The sequence below is a fragment of the Rhinopithecus roxellana genome, chromosome 2, assembly GCF_007565055.1.
Source record: "Rhinopithecus roxellana isolate Shanxi Qingling chromosome 2, ASM756505v1, whole genome shotgun sequence".
Classification (NCBI taxonomy): domain Eukaryota; kingdom Metazoa; phylum Chordata; class Mammalia; order Primates; family Cercopithecidae; genus Rhinopithecus; species Rhinopithecus roxellana.
The window spans coordinates 10,999,499-11,020,065 of record NC_044550.1 but is presented as its reverse complement, the minus strand read 5'-3'; the positions used below and the strand labels follow the sequence as shown (position 1 = coordinate 11,020,065).

The 20,567-nt window shown below is 41.3% G+C and overlaps 1 protein-coding gene across 2 annotated transcripts in view; it reads right to left on the bottom strand.

Annotated features, from left to right (window-relative positions):
* The window catches only part of METAP1 (methionyl aminopeptidase 1), a 74,601-nt gene extending 54,304 nt beyond the window's left edge, over window positions 1–20,297 (bottom strand). For both annotated transcript variants that reach the window (XM_010365529.2, XM_030914751.1), the window contains exon 1: window positions 20,056–20,297. In XM_010365529.2, coding sequence (XP_010363831.1) covers window positions 20,056–20,169 — 114 coding nt within the window. In that variant the 5' untranslated portion in view covers window positions 20,170–20,297. The remainder of the gene's footprint in view (window positions 1–20,055) is intronic.
* Window positions 20,298–20,567: the final 270 nt, after the last annotated feature.

Here is a 20,567-nt window from a genome sequence, read left to right as displayed (position 1 = left end):
TTTGAAACCAAAGATCAGTTCCTTAGAAAATACATATTTGGGCCGGGCGCGGTGGCTCAAGCCTGTAATCCCAGCACTTTGGGAGGCCGAGACGGGCAGATCACGAGGTCAGTAGATCAAGACCATCCTGGCTAACACAGTGAAACCCCGTCTCTACTAAAAAAAATACAAAAAACTAGCCGGGTGAGGTGGCGGGCGCCTGTAGTCCCAGCTACTCGGGAGGCTGAGGCAGGAGAATGGCATAAACCCGGGAGGCGGAGCTTGCAGTGAGCTGAGATCCGGCTACTGCACTCCAGCCTGGGCGACAGAGCGAGACTCCGTCTCAAAAAAAAAAAAAAAGAAAATACATATTTGGACTCTCTACTTTTTCTTCCCTTAAAACCAAAGGTCTTTTAGCACAAGCACCACCCTTGGAATTCCCAGTACACTCACATTAGCCTGGAGACCACGTCTTCATAAAGGGATGGAAGTAAGGAAGGCTCGAGCTAACCTGGGAAGGACCCTACCTCGTGTTATTGACCACCAAAACCGCAGTTCGCACTGCCCAGAAGGGGTAGACCCATCACACTTGAGTCAAGAAAGGGTCGACACTCTCAGCATTGTGGGCTGTGGTCCCCGGGCCAAGTCCCACCAAGTTAAAATTAAGAAGAACCTAATACACCTTTGTTTCTATTTTTCTTTCTTTCCTCTCACTCTCTCTCATTTTATTATTAACATAACTAGATTGGAATCGCCTCAAGTGATACCCTTTGACACTTGTCTAGTGACAGTATGCGGGGACCTAATTAACCAAAAACAACTAGCCTCCTCAGAAAAATATTTATGTCCTGGTCCCCCAATTAATCTAACAGTCTCTCACTCCCATAGATGCGATCAATTACAGCCAAGACACCACTTCTTCATTCCCACCGAATGGCAGCCTTGCAGCAGTTGGAATGATGTTCTACAGACCACTCAATACAGAGGCTGGACCTCTACAGGCGGCGTTTGTACTGAGCTTAGGCCTAATCTTTATTTTACCAAAGGAAGCACTTCCCCTGATTGCAAGCTTTGTCAGTGTAACCCTATTCTTATTTCTATTACTGATTCAACTAATATTGATAATCAGCCATCTCTATGGTATTGGGGCAAATGTCAACAGGAAGGATCCTATAGGCATGTTTGAAATAAGCCTTCTCCCTCCTCCTCCTTTCCCTTCTCCAACCCCAGTAGTCTTGGCTTTAAATCAAACTTCTATTATCCCGATTAGTCCCTTACTAAATGATAAGACAAAAGCATCAGTAGTACAAGTAAACGACTTAAAGCAGACTTTAGCTATTGAGACAGGGTATCAAGATGCAAATGCCTGGTTAGAATGGATTAAATATTCTGTCCGCACTCTAAACAAAAGCGACTGTTAAACTTGTACACACAGTAGGCCAGAGGCCCAGACTGTCCCCTTTCCACTTAAGTGGTCTTCACATGTGACGGATTTGGAGTGTGTGGTAGCTCTCTTTTAAGATTCTACAGCCTGGAATGATGAATCTTGCCAAGCTCTCTCTCTGCTATATCCTGAAGTACAACACCCTGCACGTCAGCCCCTGAGGGCCATTCAGCCTCCATCTTCCAGGGTAAAGTTTGCCTCATGCCTCTCACAGCAGGAGAACTCAATATTCCTCGGAAATTTCACAGGAATGCAGGGAGGTAAGGCACTTCTAAGAGCTAACCCATCAGGCCTCCATCAGCCATCCTCGAGTGGGACATATGGTGGCACTGTGGGAGGGCACTTACTGGATACTCCACCCTATAACTGGAGTGGTACTTGCACTCCAGTCCAATTGCCTATCCCTTTTACCCTGGCATTTCACCGACAAAAAAAGGAAATGCCCCACCACCAACATGCTAGAAGAGCTCCTTACGGATCCTTTGATCCTCATAGCTACCTAGACACAACAGGTGTTCCAAGGGGGGTTCCTGATGAATTTAAGGTCAGAGATCAGATAAGTACTAGATTCGAGTCAACATTATTTTGGTGGGTCAGGATAAACAAAAATGTAGACTGGATAAGCTATATTTACTATAATCAACAATGATAAGTTAACTACAACAAAGACGTGGTTAGGGGAACTACAGATCAATTAAGACCTACCAGCCAAATGACACAGGAAAACAGAAAACCCAGTGCTGCACGTTCATTCTGAATAACACGGCCCCAGACAGAAGTATAACAAGAGCCCTAGAGGGACTTGCTGCTTTATCAAACGAGCTAGCTAAAAACTCTGGCATAAATAACCCGTCTCTAGCTGGCTAGAAAACTGGTTTGGAAATTGGAAATATACCCCAACCTCAATCCTCACTTCCTCAATAACTGTGTTAGGTATACTTCTGCTTGGGGGACATTGTGTCATACCCTGTATTTGAGGGCTTATACAAAGGCTCATCAGTACAACCCTTAATCTATCCTCTGCCTCTCCCCAACCCTATTTGGAAAGGCTGCCTTTATTAGGGGATCAAGCCAAATAACAAAGTAGAGACTTGCTAGACAAGTTTGAAGAATTGTAAAACAAAAAGAGGAGAGAATTGTAAGGAATGGAGAAATTCTTCAAAGTTTCTTAAATCCATAAGGGATTTATGATTCCCCAGTTAAATGTCTGTATGTGTATATTCCAAGGCTGCTCCAACTTGTTCTGGAAGGTTGACACAAGGCTAAATGAGTCCCAGATCAGGATACATGCCATTCCTTATTTGGGAACCCCTCTGACTTCTCATCACTAACTTCCTCTTTTCTTTGTCCTCTTTCCCTTCTTCCTATTTAGGAAAGTTTTAAATTATTAGCCAACCGAGTTAAGTTTAGAGTGTGAGGTCCCATCCCAGCCAATGGGAATGGGGCACAGCCATCAGGGATTGCATCAGGATGTAAAGGTTATAAATGTCCCCGTCTCCTTTGTCCAGTGTGTTCTCGTGGCTGGACTGCTGGCGAGTGCACCCTTTCTGCAGAAAGTAAACTAGCCTTGCTGAGATCCTTTGTCAGTATTGATTTCTTTACAAGATCAAACTCCCGTGCCCAACAGCCTTTTTTCCAACTAGGGGAATAATGCCTAGTCTAGGTAATCTTTTTCTGTTTAGCAGTCACAGGTGAGGGTGGTATTAGCATCTTTTTTATGTAGAAAAAATTGACAGTTAATGGGGTGGACTCGGTTGGGAAGAAATAATTTCTTCCAAATGTATGTATAGAAAATAAAAATATTTTTATAAAAAAAGAAGTAATGAAATTAATCTTACACATGCAAAGAAGTCTACAATGTCTTAGGTTTTAAAAAAAAATAGGTAAGTTAGAAAAGTGAAAAATCCACAAATATGTGGAAATGAAACATACTCTCAATCCAATGGGTCAAAGAAAAAGTCGCAAGGGAACTTCTACACAAATAAAAACAAAAACATATCCCATAAGTTTTGCATACCAAACCTTATGGAATACATAGTAAGAACCTTGGTCTTCACAATCCCTTATGTTAATCCAGACACTCCTTTCTATTAATTCCAGGCCCCTAGATAATAACTTGCCTCTTTCAACCAACTGCTAATCAGAAAATCTTTCTGCACCCACCTATGACCTGTAAGCCCCCACTTCAAGTTGTCCCACCTTTGTGGACCAAACTCGTGCACATCTTTCATGTACTGATTAATGTCTGCCTGTAACTTCTGTACCCCTAAAATGTATAAAATCAAGCTGTAACCCAACCACCTTGGGTACACGTTTTCAAGAAATCCTGGGGCTGCGTCACAGACCTTGGTCACTCTTATTTGGTTCAGAATAAACTTCTTTAAATCTTTAAAAAAAAAAAAAAAACTTATGGGATACAGCCAAAGATGTTTGAAAAGGAAGGTCTACAGCTGTAAACATATACACTAAAAAAGAAACACCTCAGCCGGGTGTGGTGGCTCATGCCTGTAATCCCAGCACTTTGGGAGGCCAAGGCAGGGCGGATCACCTGAGGTCAGGAGTTCGAGACTAGCCTAGCCAACATGGTGAAACCCTGACTCTACAAAAAATACAAAAATTAGCCGGGCGTGGGGGCAGGCGCCTGTAAGCCCAGCTACTCGAGAGGCTGAGGCAGAAGAATTGCTTGAATCCAGGAGGCAAAGTTTGCAGTAAGCCAAGATCGTGCCACTGCACTCCAGCCTGGGTGACAAAGCAAGACTCTGTCTTTAAAAAAAAAAAATTCACATTAACAACCCAACTTTTACCTCAAGAACTAGAAAAAGAAAAAAAAGATAAAACCTAAGGCTAACAAAATAATATTAGAAACTAATAGGCAATAAGGAAGACTGAGGTGGAAGGACTGCCTGAGGCCAGGAATGCAAGACCCGCCTGGACAACATAACAAGACCCCATCTTTACCCAAAAAAACAAAAACAATGAAAAGAAAAAAAGTGGCCAACCCTCAGCTAGATTACCGAAGAAAAAAAGAGATACGACTCAATAACTAAAAAGGAGGAGAGAAAACTTCCAAGCTCATTCTTTTTTTTTTTTTTTTTGAGATGGAGTTTCACTCTTGTTGCTCAGACTGGAGTGCAACGGAGCAATCTCTGGTCACCACAACCTCTGCCTCCTGGGTTCAAGCGGTTCTCCTGCCTCAGCCTCCCGAGTAGCTGGGATTACAGGCATGCGCCACCACGCCTGGCTAATTTTGTATTTTTAGTAGAGATAGAGTTTCTCCATGTTGGTCAGGCTGGTCTCGAACTCCCAATCTCAGGTGATCCACCTGTCTCAGCCTCCCAAAGTGCTGGGATTACAGGCATCAGCCACCACACCTGGCCCAAGTTCATTCTTTGAAACCAGCATTACCCTCATACCAAAGCCAGATACAGATTAAAGACCAGTATCCCTTATAAATATTGATGCAAAATCTTGAACAACACTAACAAATGAATTCAACAGCACACTGAAAGGACTATACACCATGACCAAGTGGAATTTATTCCGGGAATGCAAGAATATTCTAAAACAAAAATCAATTTAATACATCACATTAACAGAATGAAGGATAAAAATCACATAATCATCTCAATTGATTCAGAAAAACCATCTGACAAGATCTGATACTCCTTCAAAATAAAGACACTCAACAAACTAGGAATACACGAAAACTACCTCAACATAACAAAGCTCATATACAAGATGCCCATAACTAACATCAAACTCAATGGTGAAAAACTGAAAGCTTTTCATCTAAGTCCAGGAACAAGATAAAGATGCCAGCTCTCATCACTTCTACTCGATATTGTATTGGAAGTCCTAGCCACAGCAATTAGCCAAGAAAAAGAAATAAAAGGCATCCGAATTAAAAAGGGAATAGTAAAATTATCTCTGTTCACAGATGACATGATCTTATACATGTAGAAAACCTTAAAGATTTCATTAAAAAAAAAAAACTGTTAGAGCTAATAAAGTTGCAGGATAATCAACACACAAAATCAGTTGCAATTCTATACACTAACAATGAATGATTTTAAGATAAATTAAGGAACAATTCCACTTACAATAGCATTAAAAATAAAATACCTAGAAATAAACCTAAACTAAGGAGGTTAAAAGACTTGTACACTGCAAACTACAGTACATCGCCAAAAGAAAGTAAAGACAACACAAATAGAGAGACATCCCATGTTCATGGATCTGAAAACTTGATATGGTTAAGATGTCAATATTACCCAAAGCAGTTTACAGATTCAAAGCAATCCTTACCAAAATCCCAAAGGCATATTTTGCAGAAATTGAAAAAAAATCTAAAATTCATATGAACTCTCAAGGGACCCAAATAGCCAAAACAATTCAGAAAAAGAGCAAATTTGGAAGACTCACACTTCCTGATATCAAACATACTACAGAGCTGCAGTAATGAAAACGGTGTAATACTGGCATAAAAACAGATACACAGACAAATGGAACAGAATCCAGAAATTAATCCTTGTGTATTTGGTCATATGTGTTTTTGGGGGGTTTTTGTTTGTTTGTTTTTTAGAGATGGGGTCTCACCTTGTCACCTAAGCTGGAGTGCAGTGGCACAATCATAGCTCACTGCTGCCCCAAACTCTTGGGGCTCAAGGGGTCCTCCTGCCTCAGCCTCCCAAGTAGTTGGTACTACAGGCACATGCCAACACGCCTGGCTAATTTTTGTATTCTTTGTAGAGACAGGATTTCATCATCTTGCCCAAACTGGTCTTGAATTCCTGGGCTCAAGCAATCCTCCAGCTTCAGCCTCCCAAAGTGCAGGGATTACAGGTGTGAGGCACCACACCTGGCCTTAGATCATTTTTGACAAGAGTGCCAATAGACAAAGAGTAGTGTCTTCAATAAACACTATTGGGAAAACTGGATCCAAGTGCCAAAGAATAAAGTTGTGCCCTTGTCTTAACCATATATAAAAATTAACTAAAAATGCAGTAAAGACCTGAACATGAGACCCAAAACTATAAAACTCCTAGATGAAAACGTAAGGGAAATGGGAAAATACTTTATAAGAATGGACTAGGCAATGACTGTTTGGATATGACAGCAAAAGCACAGGCAATTAAAGTAAAAACAGACAGATGAGATTACTCAAACACTTTTGTTCATCAAAGGACACAATCAACAGAGTAAAAGGCAAACCGATGGAATAGGAGAAAAGATTTGCAAATAACATATCTGGTAATGGGTTGATATCTAGGTTATACTTTAAAACTCCTTCAACGTAACATCAAAAAATGAATTAAACCAATTTTAAAAATGGGCAAAGGACTTAGACATTTCTCCAAAAATGATATATACTAGCCAACAGGCATACGAAAGGTGCTCAGCATCACTAATCATCAGAAAAATGCAAATCAAAACCCCTATGAAATATCAGCTCATACCCACTAGAATGATTACTATGAAAAAAGCAAAACAGAAAAGAACAAATGTTGGTGGGGATGTGGAGAAATCAGAACCCTTGCACATTGTGTTGGAATTGTAAAACAATCCAACTACTACAGAAAACAGAATGACTGCTCCTCAAAAAACTAAAACAAATAATCGTGTGATTCAGCAATCCCACTTCTGGGTATATGTTTAAAAGAACTGAAAGCATGGTCTCAAGGAGATATTTGCACTCTCATGTTCATAAGCACTATTTACAACAATCAACAGGTAGAGACAACCCAAATGTCCATCAAGAGAAGAATGGATAAATACAACGTGCAGTACACATAAAATGAAATACTATGCAGCCTTACAAAGGAAACCCTGTTACAGGCTACAACATGAAGGAACTCTGAGGGCATTAAGTGAAATCAGCCAGTCACTAAAGAAAAAATATTGTATAATTCGACTTATAAGAGTTATCTAAAGTAGTCAAATTCATACAAAAAGTAGAATAGTAGTTACCAGGGGTTTGGGAAACAGGAAAAACGAGAGGTGCTGTTTCAGGGGTATGGAGTTCAGTTCTGCAAAATGAAAATGTTCTAGAGCTCTGTTTCACAATGTAAATATGCTTAACACTACTGAACTACACACATAAAAATAATTAAGACAGTAAAGTTAAATGTGTTTTTTGTAACAAATTTTTAAAACATATGTAAAAAATGGTAAATTACAAAACCGTATAGGTGTATATAATGCGGAGCAAAAATTCTATTTTATTTTGAAAGAAAAAAACAACAGCTAACATTTGAGATTTTACTATATACCAAGCACTGATTAGGCAGAGAATTAATCCTCACAACACCATCAAGAGGTAGGTACTATTATCACAGATACCTCATTTTACAGAGAGAGCTGAGGAACAGATTAACATGTCCAAAAAACACAGAGGTAATTAACGGCAAGTACAGGTTTGAATGCAGGCCCTCTTAAGACAGCATCCATGTTCTTAACCTGTATATCATACATATATAAAAGTCTGGAAAGATAAGAAACCAAACAATGCTTTGGTTTTAGGATGCTAGAATTATGATAGTTTTCACTTAACACACCTCTGTTTTAAATTTCTGCAATGATTATGTACTCCTTTTTATAACAAAATATTTAAAAGGAAATATTTACATTTTGGAAAAAAATATTCAACTGAACAGCAAGGCCTCTATCCCTACTAACAATCATTTCATTTCCTTGTATTTCTTGGACTCTTCCTTAAAGCTGCTAATCTACTTGCTACTACCCACACGCCTCAGCTTGCTCCTACTTCCATAAACACATCCTTTCCCTGAAGAGAATGTCCTCTCCACCTTAATGTATACCATTTTATTTACCTACTCATCTATTTGATTTTCACCTATTTTATTTATCAAAATTCAGTTCTTAATTCCTTCATGAGGCCTTTCAGAGCCTGTCTTTACCTAGTCCATTGTTCAGCTACTTAGTGTACTGCTTTTAAAAATTGTTCTTTAGCTGTTTTATCTGTGTGCTCCACATCAGCAATGTTCCTTGAAGATGTCACTACCCCTTCTTCTAAAGGCGAGGACATTACAGGAGGAAGCATACCTAGCACTCAGATCTAGATTTCTAAAAACATTCCTCCCAGAAACCAGGGCTGCTTAGAAACAAGACTGACTGCAGATCTGGGGTTGGGAAAGTATAAGGGAATGTGTTTTATCATATACCAGAGAGCTAGAAAGCAATCAGAGTAATGGAGGAGACTCAAAAGGATATAGAAGCAACTTTAAAGGTGATAACACTAATCAAATTTGAGACAATCTGAACATGAAAAAGAAAACAATACAAAGGTACTAATTGAAAACAACAAACATTTGCAACTACTGGGAAGTGCCCAATACACAACCATTTCTATCTTCTTGGTAGGAATGGTGGAACGTGGTTCATTCATCAGTTGATGAGGGAAAACTCTTCTTTACAGGAAAAAAAAAAAATCAGCTATTAAATGACAGATTTAGGGAGAAAATCACCATGTGCAACCTCCACTGAAATAATTATCAGGTAACGATCATCGCGATGCTAAAACCACTCAGAGAAAGATTGTTAAGAAAATGCATATTCTCCAAGTGCCAGAATAACATCCCACAGATTAAATGCCAATTGTGAGGTTAAAAAGAAGCACCTGTGCAATCAATGGTGATCTGACAGGAATAGAACCACCAGCCACTCTGTGCCTCCTGATGTGACGAAATGTGAAGCGGGCAACATCACCTGTGAGTCCTGTCAACAGCGTTTCACGGTCAGGCACAGTGGCTCACACCCGTAATCCCAGTACTTTGGGAGGCCGAGGCAGGCAGATCACTTGAGCCCAGGAGTTAGACAGCAGCCCGGGAAACATAGGGAGATCTCTACAAAAAGTACAAAAATTAGCCAGGCATGGTGGCATGCCTGTGGTCCCAGCTACTCTGGAGGCCAAAGCAGGAGCATCACTTGCGCCCCGGAGGCTGTAGTGAGCCATGATCACATCACTGCACTGTAGCCTGGGTAGGTTTTTTTTTTTTTAGAACCTGTCTAAAAAAAAAAAAAAAGTGTTTCACAAATCTAACAAAGCAGTCAGGTTTCTGGCTTACAGAAACTACAGGGGACAAAAGAACAACTTAAAGACACTCTGAGGAAACAATCAGTTAATCAAAAATGTGTAACATTCTACAAGACAATTGACTAGCCTCTTCAAAAAGTTAGTATCATGAAAATAAGATGAGGATTACTCTAAATTAAGAGACATGACAGCCAAATGCTGTATTTGTGCTTTGATAGGTTCCTGATTCTACAATCAAAAAGCAAAACAAACAAAAAAGCTTTTATGGATGACATTTGGGAGATAATTGAGAAATTTAAGTAACATTGGCCTATTAGATGAAATCAGAGAATTCCTGTTAATCTTCTTAGGTATAATAATGGTATTACAGTTAAGAATGCCCTTGTCATTAGAAAATGCTTGTTGAATATTTAACAGATTCAGTGTCGTGTTTTATGTGTCTTATTTTCAAAATGTTTCAACAAATACACATATACACACACACCCAATACACATACAAGCACACATAAATAAAACAAATACAGCAATATGTTAACTTAGGTGATGAGTATACTGCAATTATACTATATTCTTCTTTAAACTTTTCTATTTGTTTGAATTTCTTCACAATAAAAAGCTAGAGAAACTCAGTAAAATTATAAAAAATTCAAGGAAAACATAGTTCCTTGTCTATAACTTTCACTAGCACTTCACTGTTACCTTTTTTCCAGTACTTCCGGTCTACATAAGAATAACATAAGCCCCTTGAAGACAGTTAAACTCTTTTAAATTTTTGCAAGTGTGCTGATGCAAACAGCCCAGTGAACACTGCTGTTCATGAGTAATACACAACTCCGGACTGGCAAAAAGAAAGTCTGTTTAACAACAAGTCCTAGCTAGCATATGAAACAACACAAACTCTCTATAAGTACAACCACTTTTGTCTTTTGTTTAATGCTAAAGTCTGAGATTTTAGTGCAGTCATCCGAGTATGTACATTGTATTAAATACGAAGTTTCTTATCCCTCACCCCCAGCCTGCCCTCCCCTTTTCTGAGTCTCCAAAGTCCATTATAACACTCTGAATGTCTTTGAGTACCCACAGTTTGGCTCCTACTTATAAGTGAGACCACATGGTACTTGGTTTTCCATTCCTGAGTTACTTCACTTAGAATGGCCTCTGGTTCCTTCCAAATTGCGGCAAAAGACATCATTTCATTCTTTTCTTAATGGCTGGGTAGTATTCCATGATGTATATATATCAGATTTTCTTTACCCACTCATCAGCTGACACTTAGGTTGGTTCCATATCTTTGCAATTGTGAACTGTGCTGCAATAAACATACATATACAGGTGTCTTTTTATACAATGACTTCTCTTCCTTTGGATAGATACCCAGTGGTTTCTTTTTTATTGAGATGGAGTCTCACTCTGTCGCCCAGGCTGGAGTGCAGTGGCCGGATCTCAGCTCACTGCAAGCTCCGCCTCCCGGGTTTACGCCCTTCTCCTGCCTCAGCCTCCCGAGTAGCTGGGACTACAGGCGCCCGCCACCTCGCCCGGCTAGTTTTTTGTATCTTTTAGTAGAGACGGGGTTTCACCGTGTTAGCCAAGATGGTCTCGATCTCCTGACCTCGTGATCCACCCGTCTCAGCCTCCCAAAGTGCTGGGATTACATGTTTGAGCCATCGCGCCCGGCCCCCAGTGGTTTCTATAGTGGTTGTACTAATTCACATTCCCACCAGCAGTGTTTAAGTATTCCCTTTTCATCACATCCATGCCAACATCTATTGTTCTTTGACTTTTTAGTAATGGCCATTCTAGATGGAGTAAGGTGGTATCTCATTGCTATTTTAATTTGCATTTCCCTGATGATTACTGATACTGAGCATTTTTTCATATGTTTGTTGGCCATTTCTTCTTTTGAGAAAATTCTATTCAGGTCATTTACCCACTTTTTGATAGATTGATTTTTTTTCTTGCTGATTTGTTTGAGTTCCTTGTAGATTCTGGCTATTAGTCCTTTGTCAGATGCATCATTTGCAAATATTTTTTCCCTACAGGCTGTCTGTTTACTGTGATGATGATTATTATTATTTGCTGTGCAGAAGCTTTTTAGTTTAATTATGTCCTATTTATTTATTTCGAAGTACAACTACTTTGGAAAACAATCTGGTATCATCAAAGTAAAGCTAAACACATATCCTATAACCCAAAAAATTTTCTCCTTAGGGGCATACCCAAGAGAAATTCTTGCAAACAGGCACCAAGAATCAGGCACAAGAATGTCTAGAGCAGTGCTATTTATAATAGAAAAACCTATAACAACCCAAATTTCCACTGACAGAAGAATGAGAAAGTTATGATATATTAATTGATTGGAATATCACATAGCAGTGAAAACAATGAAAATGAACAAACCAGAGCTACAATGAAACATGGATAAATCTCAGGAACATAATGACAAAAAAAGACATGTTGTAGAAGAATACATGTAATCATTTTGTTCACAAAAAAATTCAGGATATGGAATACCTCTTGGATGAGGGACAAAGACAAAGGAGTCTTCTGTTTCCACTCATTTTCCTGGTAATATTCTTTTTAGTAAGTTAGATGGTAGGTATATAGGCATTTACTGTATCATGCTTCTTTAGATCCCGTGGATGATTTGCTGTGTTATTTTGTGTGTGTGTGTGTGTGTGTGTGTGTGTGTGTGTACGTCCACAGTTCCTTGGCTAATAACTCCCCTAGCCTTGTTGCAGTCTCGTTATAACGTTGGGTGCTTTAGGCCTCAGGAAACAGACTCTCTCCAGCCTTCTCCTTCTCTCTTCCTTTCACCCTACCTGAAGGCAGGTCTCTAACCCCCACCCCCCACCTTTCTGATGTGGGTCATAAGACTCTCATTCCAGAGAAGGTTCCACCCCATACCCTGAAGGAACGAAGCTTCCATAAAAACCCAAGAGGAATGGGTTCAGAGAGCTTCCAAATAGCTAGCTGAACACTGAACTCGTGGAAGCTCGGCATCCCTTCCCCAATACCTCGTCCTATACATCTCTTCATCTGTATCCTCTGCAATATCCTTTATAATAAACTAGTAAAATAAATATTTTCCTGAGTTCTGTGAGCTGCTCTATCAAATTAACCAAACCCAAAGGGGGGGCCATGGGAACCCCAACTTGAGGCCAGTCAAGTTTTAAGTTCCAGAAGCCAAAACTCGTGACTGGTGTCTGAACAGGGTGAGAAAGGGGCAGTTTTGAGGACTAAGCCCTCAATCTGTGGGATCTGACATTATATCCAGTCAAACAGGGTAGGAAATGAACTAAAGGACACCCAGTTGGTGTCCACTGCAGAAATGATTGCTCGCTTGGTGGTAAGGAGAAACCCCCATACGTTTGGGTTTCAGAAGTCTTCTGTGTTGATGACTGTTGTGGTATGAGAACAGAGGGAAAAAAGTTTGAGTTTTTCCCAAACATTTACTCATATTTTATTCTACTCAGTATCAAAAACAATTTAGAAAACAAACATCTATAGATCCTGACTTTATGGTCCTTAAAACTTTAATTCAAAAGCAATATTAAATTATTCATATAACAACATTTACATTTTTCTCTATCATTTGTTTAGTAAAGAAGCTATCAGTATTCGAACAGTCAATCCCATCCCTATTACCAGTTAGTGAAATAATCAGTAATAACATAAATCCCCACTCAGAAGACAAAAAAAAGCTATGACATTTCTAAAACCTAACGGAACTTACATTTACCTATTTTATTGAATGATTAAGCCTGTAACTTGCTGGATAAGACAGGGTTAACCTTCAGAATGTGATGCAAAGATTGGTTTGCGTTTTGCACTTAAATCACGGCAGAATCATTAAACACACATCAAAACACGGAGAAGTCTCTGTTGCAAGGGAAATTGCTAAAGTTATAATTTCACTTATCATTTATATCCTAACCACTCCTTAGAGGCTTGAGCCTGTGACCCAGATAAATACCACATTAGCAGATAGCAGACCCCAATTAACAGGGGCTTTTCTTGGTTTTTTTTTTTTTTTTTTTTTTTTTTTGATACAGAGTCTCACTCTGTTGCCCAGGCTGGAGGGCAGTGGCATAATCTCAGTTCACTGCAACCTCTACCTCTTGGGTTCAAGAGATTCTTGTGCCTCAGCCTCCAGAGTAGCAGCTGGGATTACAGGCATGCATCATCATCACCCAGGTAATTTTTGTATTTTTAGTAGGGACGGGGTTTCGCCATGTTGACCAGGCTGATTTCATAGCAAGAGATCTGCCTGCCTCAGCCTCCCAAAGTGCTGGGATTACAGGAATAAGCCTCCACGCCTGGCCTTAACAGGGATTTTAGAAATGCTTTCCAACAGACATGGCACAGCTCTGGTGTATCAGGAAGAAATCTTTACTAAGCCTTGCAATAAGTCAGGTTACTGGAGATAAAAACAGGAGAGAACTTATAAAGCATAAGAAGTTCCACGGTGTCCCTATCCTAGTTTCATCCATAAGGTGCCACACACACACACACACACACACACACACATACACACACACATAGTGAAAAAGGCAGGCCTGGTTTACAGAGTGTTTTGAATTGCTCTTTATTCAAAGCCAGAGACAAGACTGATACCAATCAAGGAAATCAAAGTAAAAGACTTATAATTGTTGAGCTGGGAGCACTACCTGCCCAAGCATGAATAAAAGAATGCTTCATGTTAAAACTGTGAGGTCAGGTGAAGTTCAGGATCAAGCAGAAAGGGTTGTAATTACATTTATATTCCATTACATTAAACATTTAATACAGAATGAAGCTCAATGGTTGCTTTATAAAGTATTTCTGCCTATTTAATATCTATCTAAAAGGGTTTGCTATTGCAGTAATACCAAAGACAATTACAGAAGCAGTTACCATGCCACTGCTTTTCTTCCGAATATCTAGAGCTGGAACGAGCTTAGCTATGCACTTATGTCTGTCACCCCTACCAAATTTACTAAAACTTAACTAAAATTTTGCAGATATGCTAAACATGATAAAGATTCACCTTAAAAAACATGACTAAAACTTGATTTCAACCCACAAACCAAATGAGCAATGTAAGATCACATTTCCTATAGCACTTCAATTTCCAAAAAGGTAACAAAAGACTTGTATAACTTTTGATTGCCTACCAGCCAAACGATGCTTGTTTTTTGTTGTTGTTGTTTTACAAATTCTACTGCAACATAGGTATATTTCATGCCAAAACTTCATAGATGACCAGAAGGCCCTCAAACCAACAATAATCCACTAACAACACTGTGAGAACCACTGTTCTGGACAAGGATGCAGAATTAGCTTAGGATGGTTCAATTCTGGGTTCATGCACCAAATCATGTACCATCATTATATGTTCTTAAGTCAAGATGATTTAAATTTTCGAGGAACATTGATTGAAGAGTAAACAGCAGCTAAAAAATGGAAAAGAAATTAAATTCAACTATAAGTGAATAAATAAATGACAATACACCCATAACAGTCTTTATAAAGGATCATGTAAATGTAGCCACGACATGACACTACCAAAACACTGGTTAAGACATAAGGATGAGAAAATTATATGACATTATATGTATTATGGTTGCTATTTTTGTAAAAACATACACAACTATATGCATATGAATAAATACGCAAATATGTTCTTAAGAATACACACCAAAATTTCATAGAAATCATCTCTGGGTAACTGATTATCTTCACGTATATTTTCTATTTTTCTACAATAAATAATTCATGGATTATATTTGTTTTAAAAAGACTCATAATTTCTCTTTACCTCCATCCTATCTTTTTGCTTATAAGAAGCTATGACATTTGTACCTAAACTCAGCTAACTTACAGTAGTGTTTAAGGGTGGTCTGAAGTGATATGAGGAATTTAAAGAAAATCCCTATAAATAAAAAAGCAGAACATGATAATATCTCCTTTAATGAAGATGAATTCCAGAAACACTGCACTGGTGGGAACGTTGTTACTGAAGGAGAAAGTTTCAGAGGGCAGGGTTGCATTTCAAAGATACTGCATGTTATAATGGCAATTTCTTCCCTACCTTCTAACTCCAACCTACAAGATGCTCAACAAGACTTTATTCCAGCTGGGTGCAGTGGCTCACGCCTGTAATCCCAGCACTTTGGGAGGCCGAGGCAAAGTGGAACTCAGGAATTCAAGCCCAGCCTGGGCAACATGGTGAAACCCCATCTCTACCAAAAACACAAAAAATTAGCTAGGTGTGGTGGCTCAAACTGGTGTTCCCAGCTACCTGGGAGGTTGAGGTGGGAGGATCACTTGAGCCTGGGAGGTGAAGGCTGCAGTGAGCCAAGATTGCGCCACTGCACTTCAAGCTGGGTTGACAGAGTAAGACCCCAACTCAAAAAAAAAAAAAAAAAGAGAGAGAAGAATAACTGTCTTGTTATTTCAAAAAAAAAAAAAAAAAAGAGAGAGAGACTTTCTTCCTGGATTCAGTTAATCATGTTTCCTGCCACTTCTCTGAAAGAACCTATTATTGTATTTGTCAAAAATGTTCACAAACAAGTAACATTTCTCCTCAAAGATTTTTAAGCCCTCCTTGGTACTGATTTTAATAACATTACATATGAGGTTACATGCAAAATAAGGCCCAAATTTACTATACGCTCTACTAGGCACTCTGGATGCTCTCTTAAGTCACCTTCCACTCAACTCCATTGAAGAGGATGCTTCATTAGGCATAAGAGGGACTTATCCAAGCACATGGCAGCAAAATCCAGGTCTCCTTCCACTTACACTATGCTTACTACCTTTTATGTGTTATAAATATAAATAGTTACATATCACTCAGGTCCCTTCCAGCTGATCCTCTAACCAGAGGAGACAGCAACTGCCCTATGCTATTCACAAAGTTAAACATCAGCTAAAAAACTGAAAAGTTACTAAATTCAACCATAAGCAAATAATGACAGTATATCCACAATATAGCATACTATTCAGTGTTTACAAAGGATAATGTAAATACAGAATTTCTTTGTTTTCCACTGCAAGCCCACTGATCTCTTTTCTTTCATTTAAGGAAATGAGGGAGGTCTACTGTGGGCAAGGCACTTCGGAAAATACAAAAATAAGTAAAACACACCCTCTGTCCTCAAAAAATTCCTACACACAAATGAAAAAGACATACACAAACTATTAAATAGGAAGGAACACTGCTATCAATAAATACAATCAAACATCAAGAACTCTTGGAAAACTCAATTTTCAAGTAAAACTGGTTGTACTCCTCCAAAGAACGAAAGCTTTCCTTAAAATTAAACATCCTAGGCTGGGTGCGGTGGCTCATGCCTGTAATCCCAGCACTTCGGGAGGCCGAGGCAGGCGGATCACAAAGTCAAGAGTTAGAGACCATCCTAGCTAACACGGTGAAACCCCATCTCTACTAAAAACAAAAAAATCAGCCGGGCGTGGTGGTGCGCACCTGTAATCTCAGCTACTCGGGAGGCTGAGGCAGGAGAATCACTTGAACCCGGGAGGCAGAGGTTGCAGTGAGCCGAGATCACACCACTGCACTCCAGCCTGGGCGACAGAGTGAGACTCCATCTCAAAAAAAAAAAAGATATCCTCATTTTTCTAACAAGTGAGGTAATCATAGATTGTACAAAAGGTCACAGAGGAATAAACATGGTGGTGTGACAGAGTAACTGGGAATGCCTTACTTCTGTTATTGGTGCATCAGAAAGGCCTCTTGCAGTTTTGTTCTGTTTGTTCCCAAAGACAAGCTGGCCAGACAGCCAGGCCAGGGACCAGAGCAGTAGAAAGAAGAAAGATCATCCTAGTGATCAGAGAAGTGTTAAGGAAAATCCCTAATTTCTTCTTTTTGGTGTTTTGTTTTTTTTTTTTTTTTTCTTGAGACAGAGTCTTGCTCTGTTGCCCAGGATGGAGTGCAGTGCAGTGGTGCAATCTCGGCTCACTGCAACCTCCAGCACGGAGGTTCAAGTGATTCTTGTGTCTCAGCCTCCTGAGTAGCTGGGACTACAGGCGTGTGCCACCACGCCCGGCTAATTTTTGTATTTTTAGTAAAGGCACGGTTTTGACATGTTGCCCAGGCTGGTCTCAAACTCCTGACCTCAGGTGATCCACCCGCCTAGGCCTCCCAAAGCGCTGAGATTACAGGCGTGAGCCACCATGCCCGGCCAAGCCCATATTTCATCACAGATGTATAAAGTGGCTTAAGATAAGTTACAGTGACTTGATCAAGTTCTCAAGATGGGATTGAGGAAATAGCTGTGATTTCAGAAGACAGGTGACATTTTGGAAAGGAAAGAATATAAACACAGCTTTTGGCTAGAGCAAGAGACTCAGAAGAGGGACCCTGAATGTGGGGACTGGAATCCTGAAAGCAATGAGGGATATGCATAATCAGACTGCGGGAAAAACAACTTCTGTACAAAAGGTTTTGTTTGATAGGGTTTTTTGTGGGTGTTTGTTTGCAAGGGGAGGAATTACAGTAGAGAAATAAATTAAGAGACTACGACAACTGATTTGGCGGGAAATTTTAAAAGCTGACCCTAGGAGGTGTTAAGAGAAAAGAAGAAAAAGAGACAGTTGGGACAGCCACTCTGGGAATATTTTAGTGCATGTCTAACAGTGATACCAGAAATATACCTGCAGAATCCAACATGTAAATACCTCAAATCCTAATACACAGAATAAACCCTGAATGTTTTGTTTTCGCAAATGTGTCTAGCATTTTCCCACAAACCCCAATGATTCAACCTTCTTTCTACCTGTTTCATGAATGTGTGTTTCATGCTACCTTTTTAAAATCTTAACAGAAGAGGGTCATAGGTATTAACTCAAAATGCCACCTACTTTTAAAGTAATTCTACTCAGATGGTACACAAATGTCAAAAGCAAACACTGTTTCTTAAGTTCAGGTCCCACACAGGCCACAAAAGGATAGAATTTGGAAATTTTAATGAATCTAAAGGAACTTTACTAGGTTTAACATGAGTAATGCTCAACATGTTAAACCTAGCACAGATCCTTTAGATTGTTGAGTAATGCTATTTTTAGATCAAGCAACACTCCTCCACGTGCAAGTTTTTCCAAATGATACTAACAAGGTCAAGGATCATATCCTATCTAAAAACAAGACAATATAACACAGCTAAGACCTCTTGCAATGGCTTATCTACAAGTATTGTGACGTAAAAATTGTCATTTATATCTTCACGTTTTTATATGTTTTATGTTGGAAAATATTTTTATTGTTTGTATTGTGTTCATATATCTGCCTTCACTCTTATTCATATTTTTATTTATGGCAGAGTTAAATCGTACTAGAATCCTTTAAAAAATAAAAGGCCTTACATTTAACAGCATTTCACGTTCCTTGGATAATTTGGGTTTCAGAAGAAGCTTGTGAAACTTACAAAGAAAGCTATAATCATCACCTCTGTACAGGGTAACACTGGAACTCAGAAAGATTAAGTAACTTTACTAATTCAAGATCGCACAGTAATTGGCAAGAGCAGGGCCCCAATCAGGCCTTCTCTTTATTCCTGCTCTCCTCCCCACAGGACACTACCAATTTAATATTTGAATATTCACGTGCCTCTCTTCAGTAAACCTGGACTGTAAGTAAGAGCCATACTATTGGCGCCCAGCCCTCACCCTGGGTCTCGAAATGCAGGAGCAACACTAGTCACTTTTCAGTAAACAGAAACACGAGCACGCGCTTCAGTCAGGACCCCATTCAACGCTGGGTTTGCTCTATTGCACAAAACTTACTAAAACACACTACAGCCTTCACGCCTAACCCTCAATGGAACTGTCCTTTTCACTCTGGGAAATTCAGTCACAGGTGACTCATCCCGTTAGCTTACAGTTTTGTAAATTAATAATTTTATATACCGAAGGAAAAGAACGAATTACACAGACCTCTCCCTTCCCCACCCCCAAAGTTGCTTAAGTGTCAACGCACGGTAGTAAAGCACAAAGAAGTGGGGCTGGACCTACCTAGCGTTTCTCCCCTCTGTTCCTCCTCTCTGCTACTCCGACCGTCCTCCGGCCACCCATCTCTCAGAGACCGGCGGGTCGCTTCCACCCCCCACCCCGCAGGGACCCGATGGACGGCCAGGCAGCCTCCAGCGCCCAGACCCGAGCCCCGCCGGTGCCGCGGGTGTGGAGGCTTGCGACGCTCGGGCTGCCCTTTTTCACGGCGCCACTACCTGCCCCCGGCAGCCCGCACACCTGGCTGCCCCAGCCCCAGCGCGGGGAACCAGCTCCAGAACGTGGAGGTCTAGCGCGGCCGAGCCACCCCGCACAAGCCTGCTTCCGCCCCAGCCCACATGGCCGCGGCGGGCTGCGCCCCCGCCCCCGCGTGAGCCGCGCGTGGCTCCAGAGGACCCGGGGACCCCAGGAGGCAGGAGGGGGCGGTGGCGACGCGGGTGGGGGAGGAGGAAACGCGGCCGGGGGGAGAGGAGGAGCGCGTCCCGACTCGCCGCAAGAGCAGGAGGAGCCAGCAAGGGAGAGGCGAAGAGGGGTCCCGCGGTGGCGGCAGATCCGCGGGGCAGCGGGCGTCTACCTGCGAGCAGAAGTACGAGCCCTGGATGCCTAGCTTGATGCAGGTGGGACACTGGAGCTTGGCCTCACTGCTGCAGCCGTCTGTCTCGCACACCCGCGTCTCCACGGCCGCCATGCTGCCTGCCCGCTGGAAGAGCGCCTCACCGAGGAAAAGGAGGCGGCGGGAGGGAAGAACGGCCGGGCGGAGGGGAGGGGAGAGAAATCGAGTCGGGGGAGGAGCAAGGCCTGCCGCGGGCCTGGGCGCGGAAGGGGGAGGAGCCCAGGGCCGACCGGGACCACGCAGCGCGCCACGCCCCCGCCCCGCGCGCGCAGCTGGTGCCCCCGCCCGCCACCTTCGCCCCGCCCCACGCCCGCGGTGGCTGGGTGCCCAAGCCTCCTAGCGGCGCGCACGTTGGGGCTGTAAGGGAGCTCGGCAGGGCCCCTCCCATTCGGCGCCTTCGGGCGTCGGCCAGCGCAGAGCGCGACCTGCCGGCGCCTGGCTGTTAGGAGCCGCCCTCTCGCGGCGCACTCTCT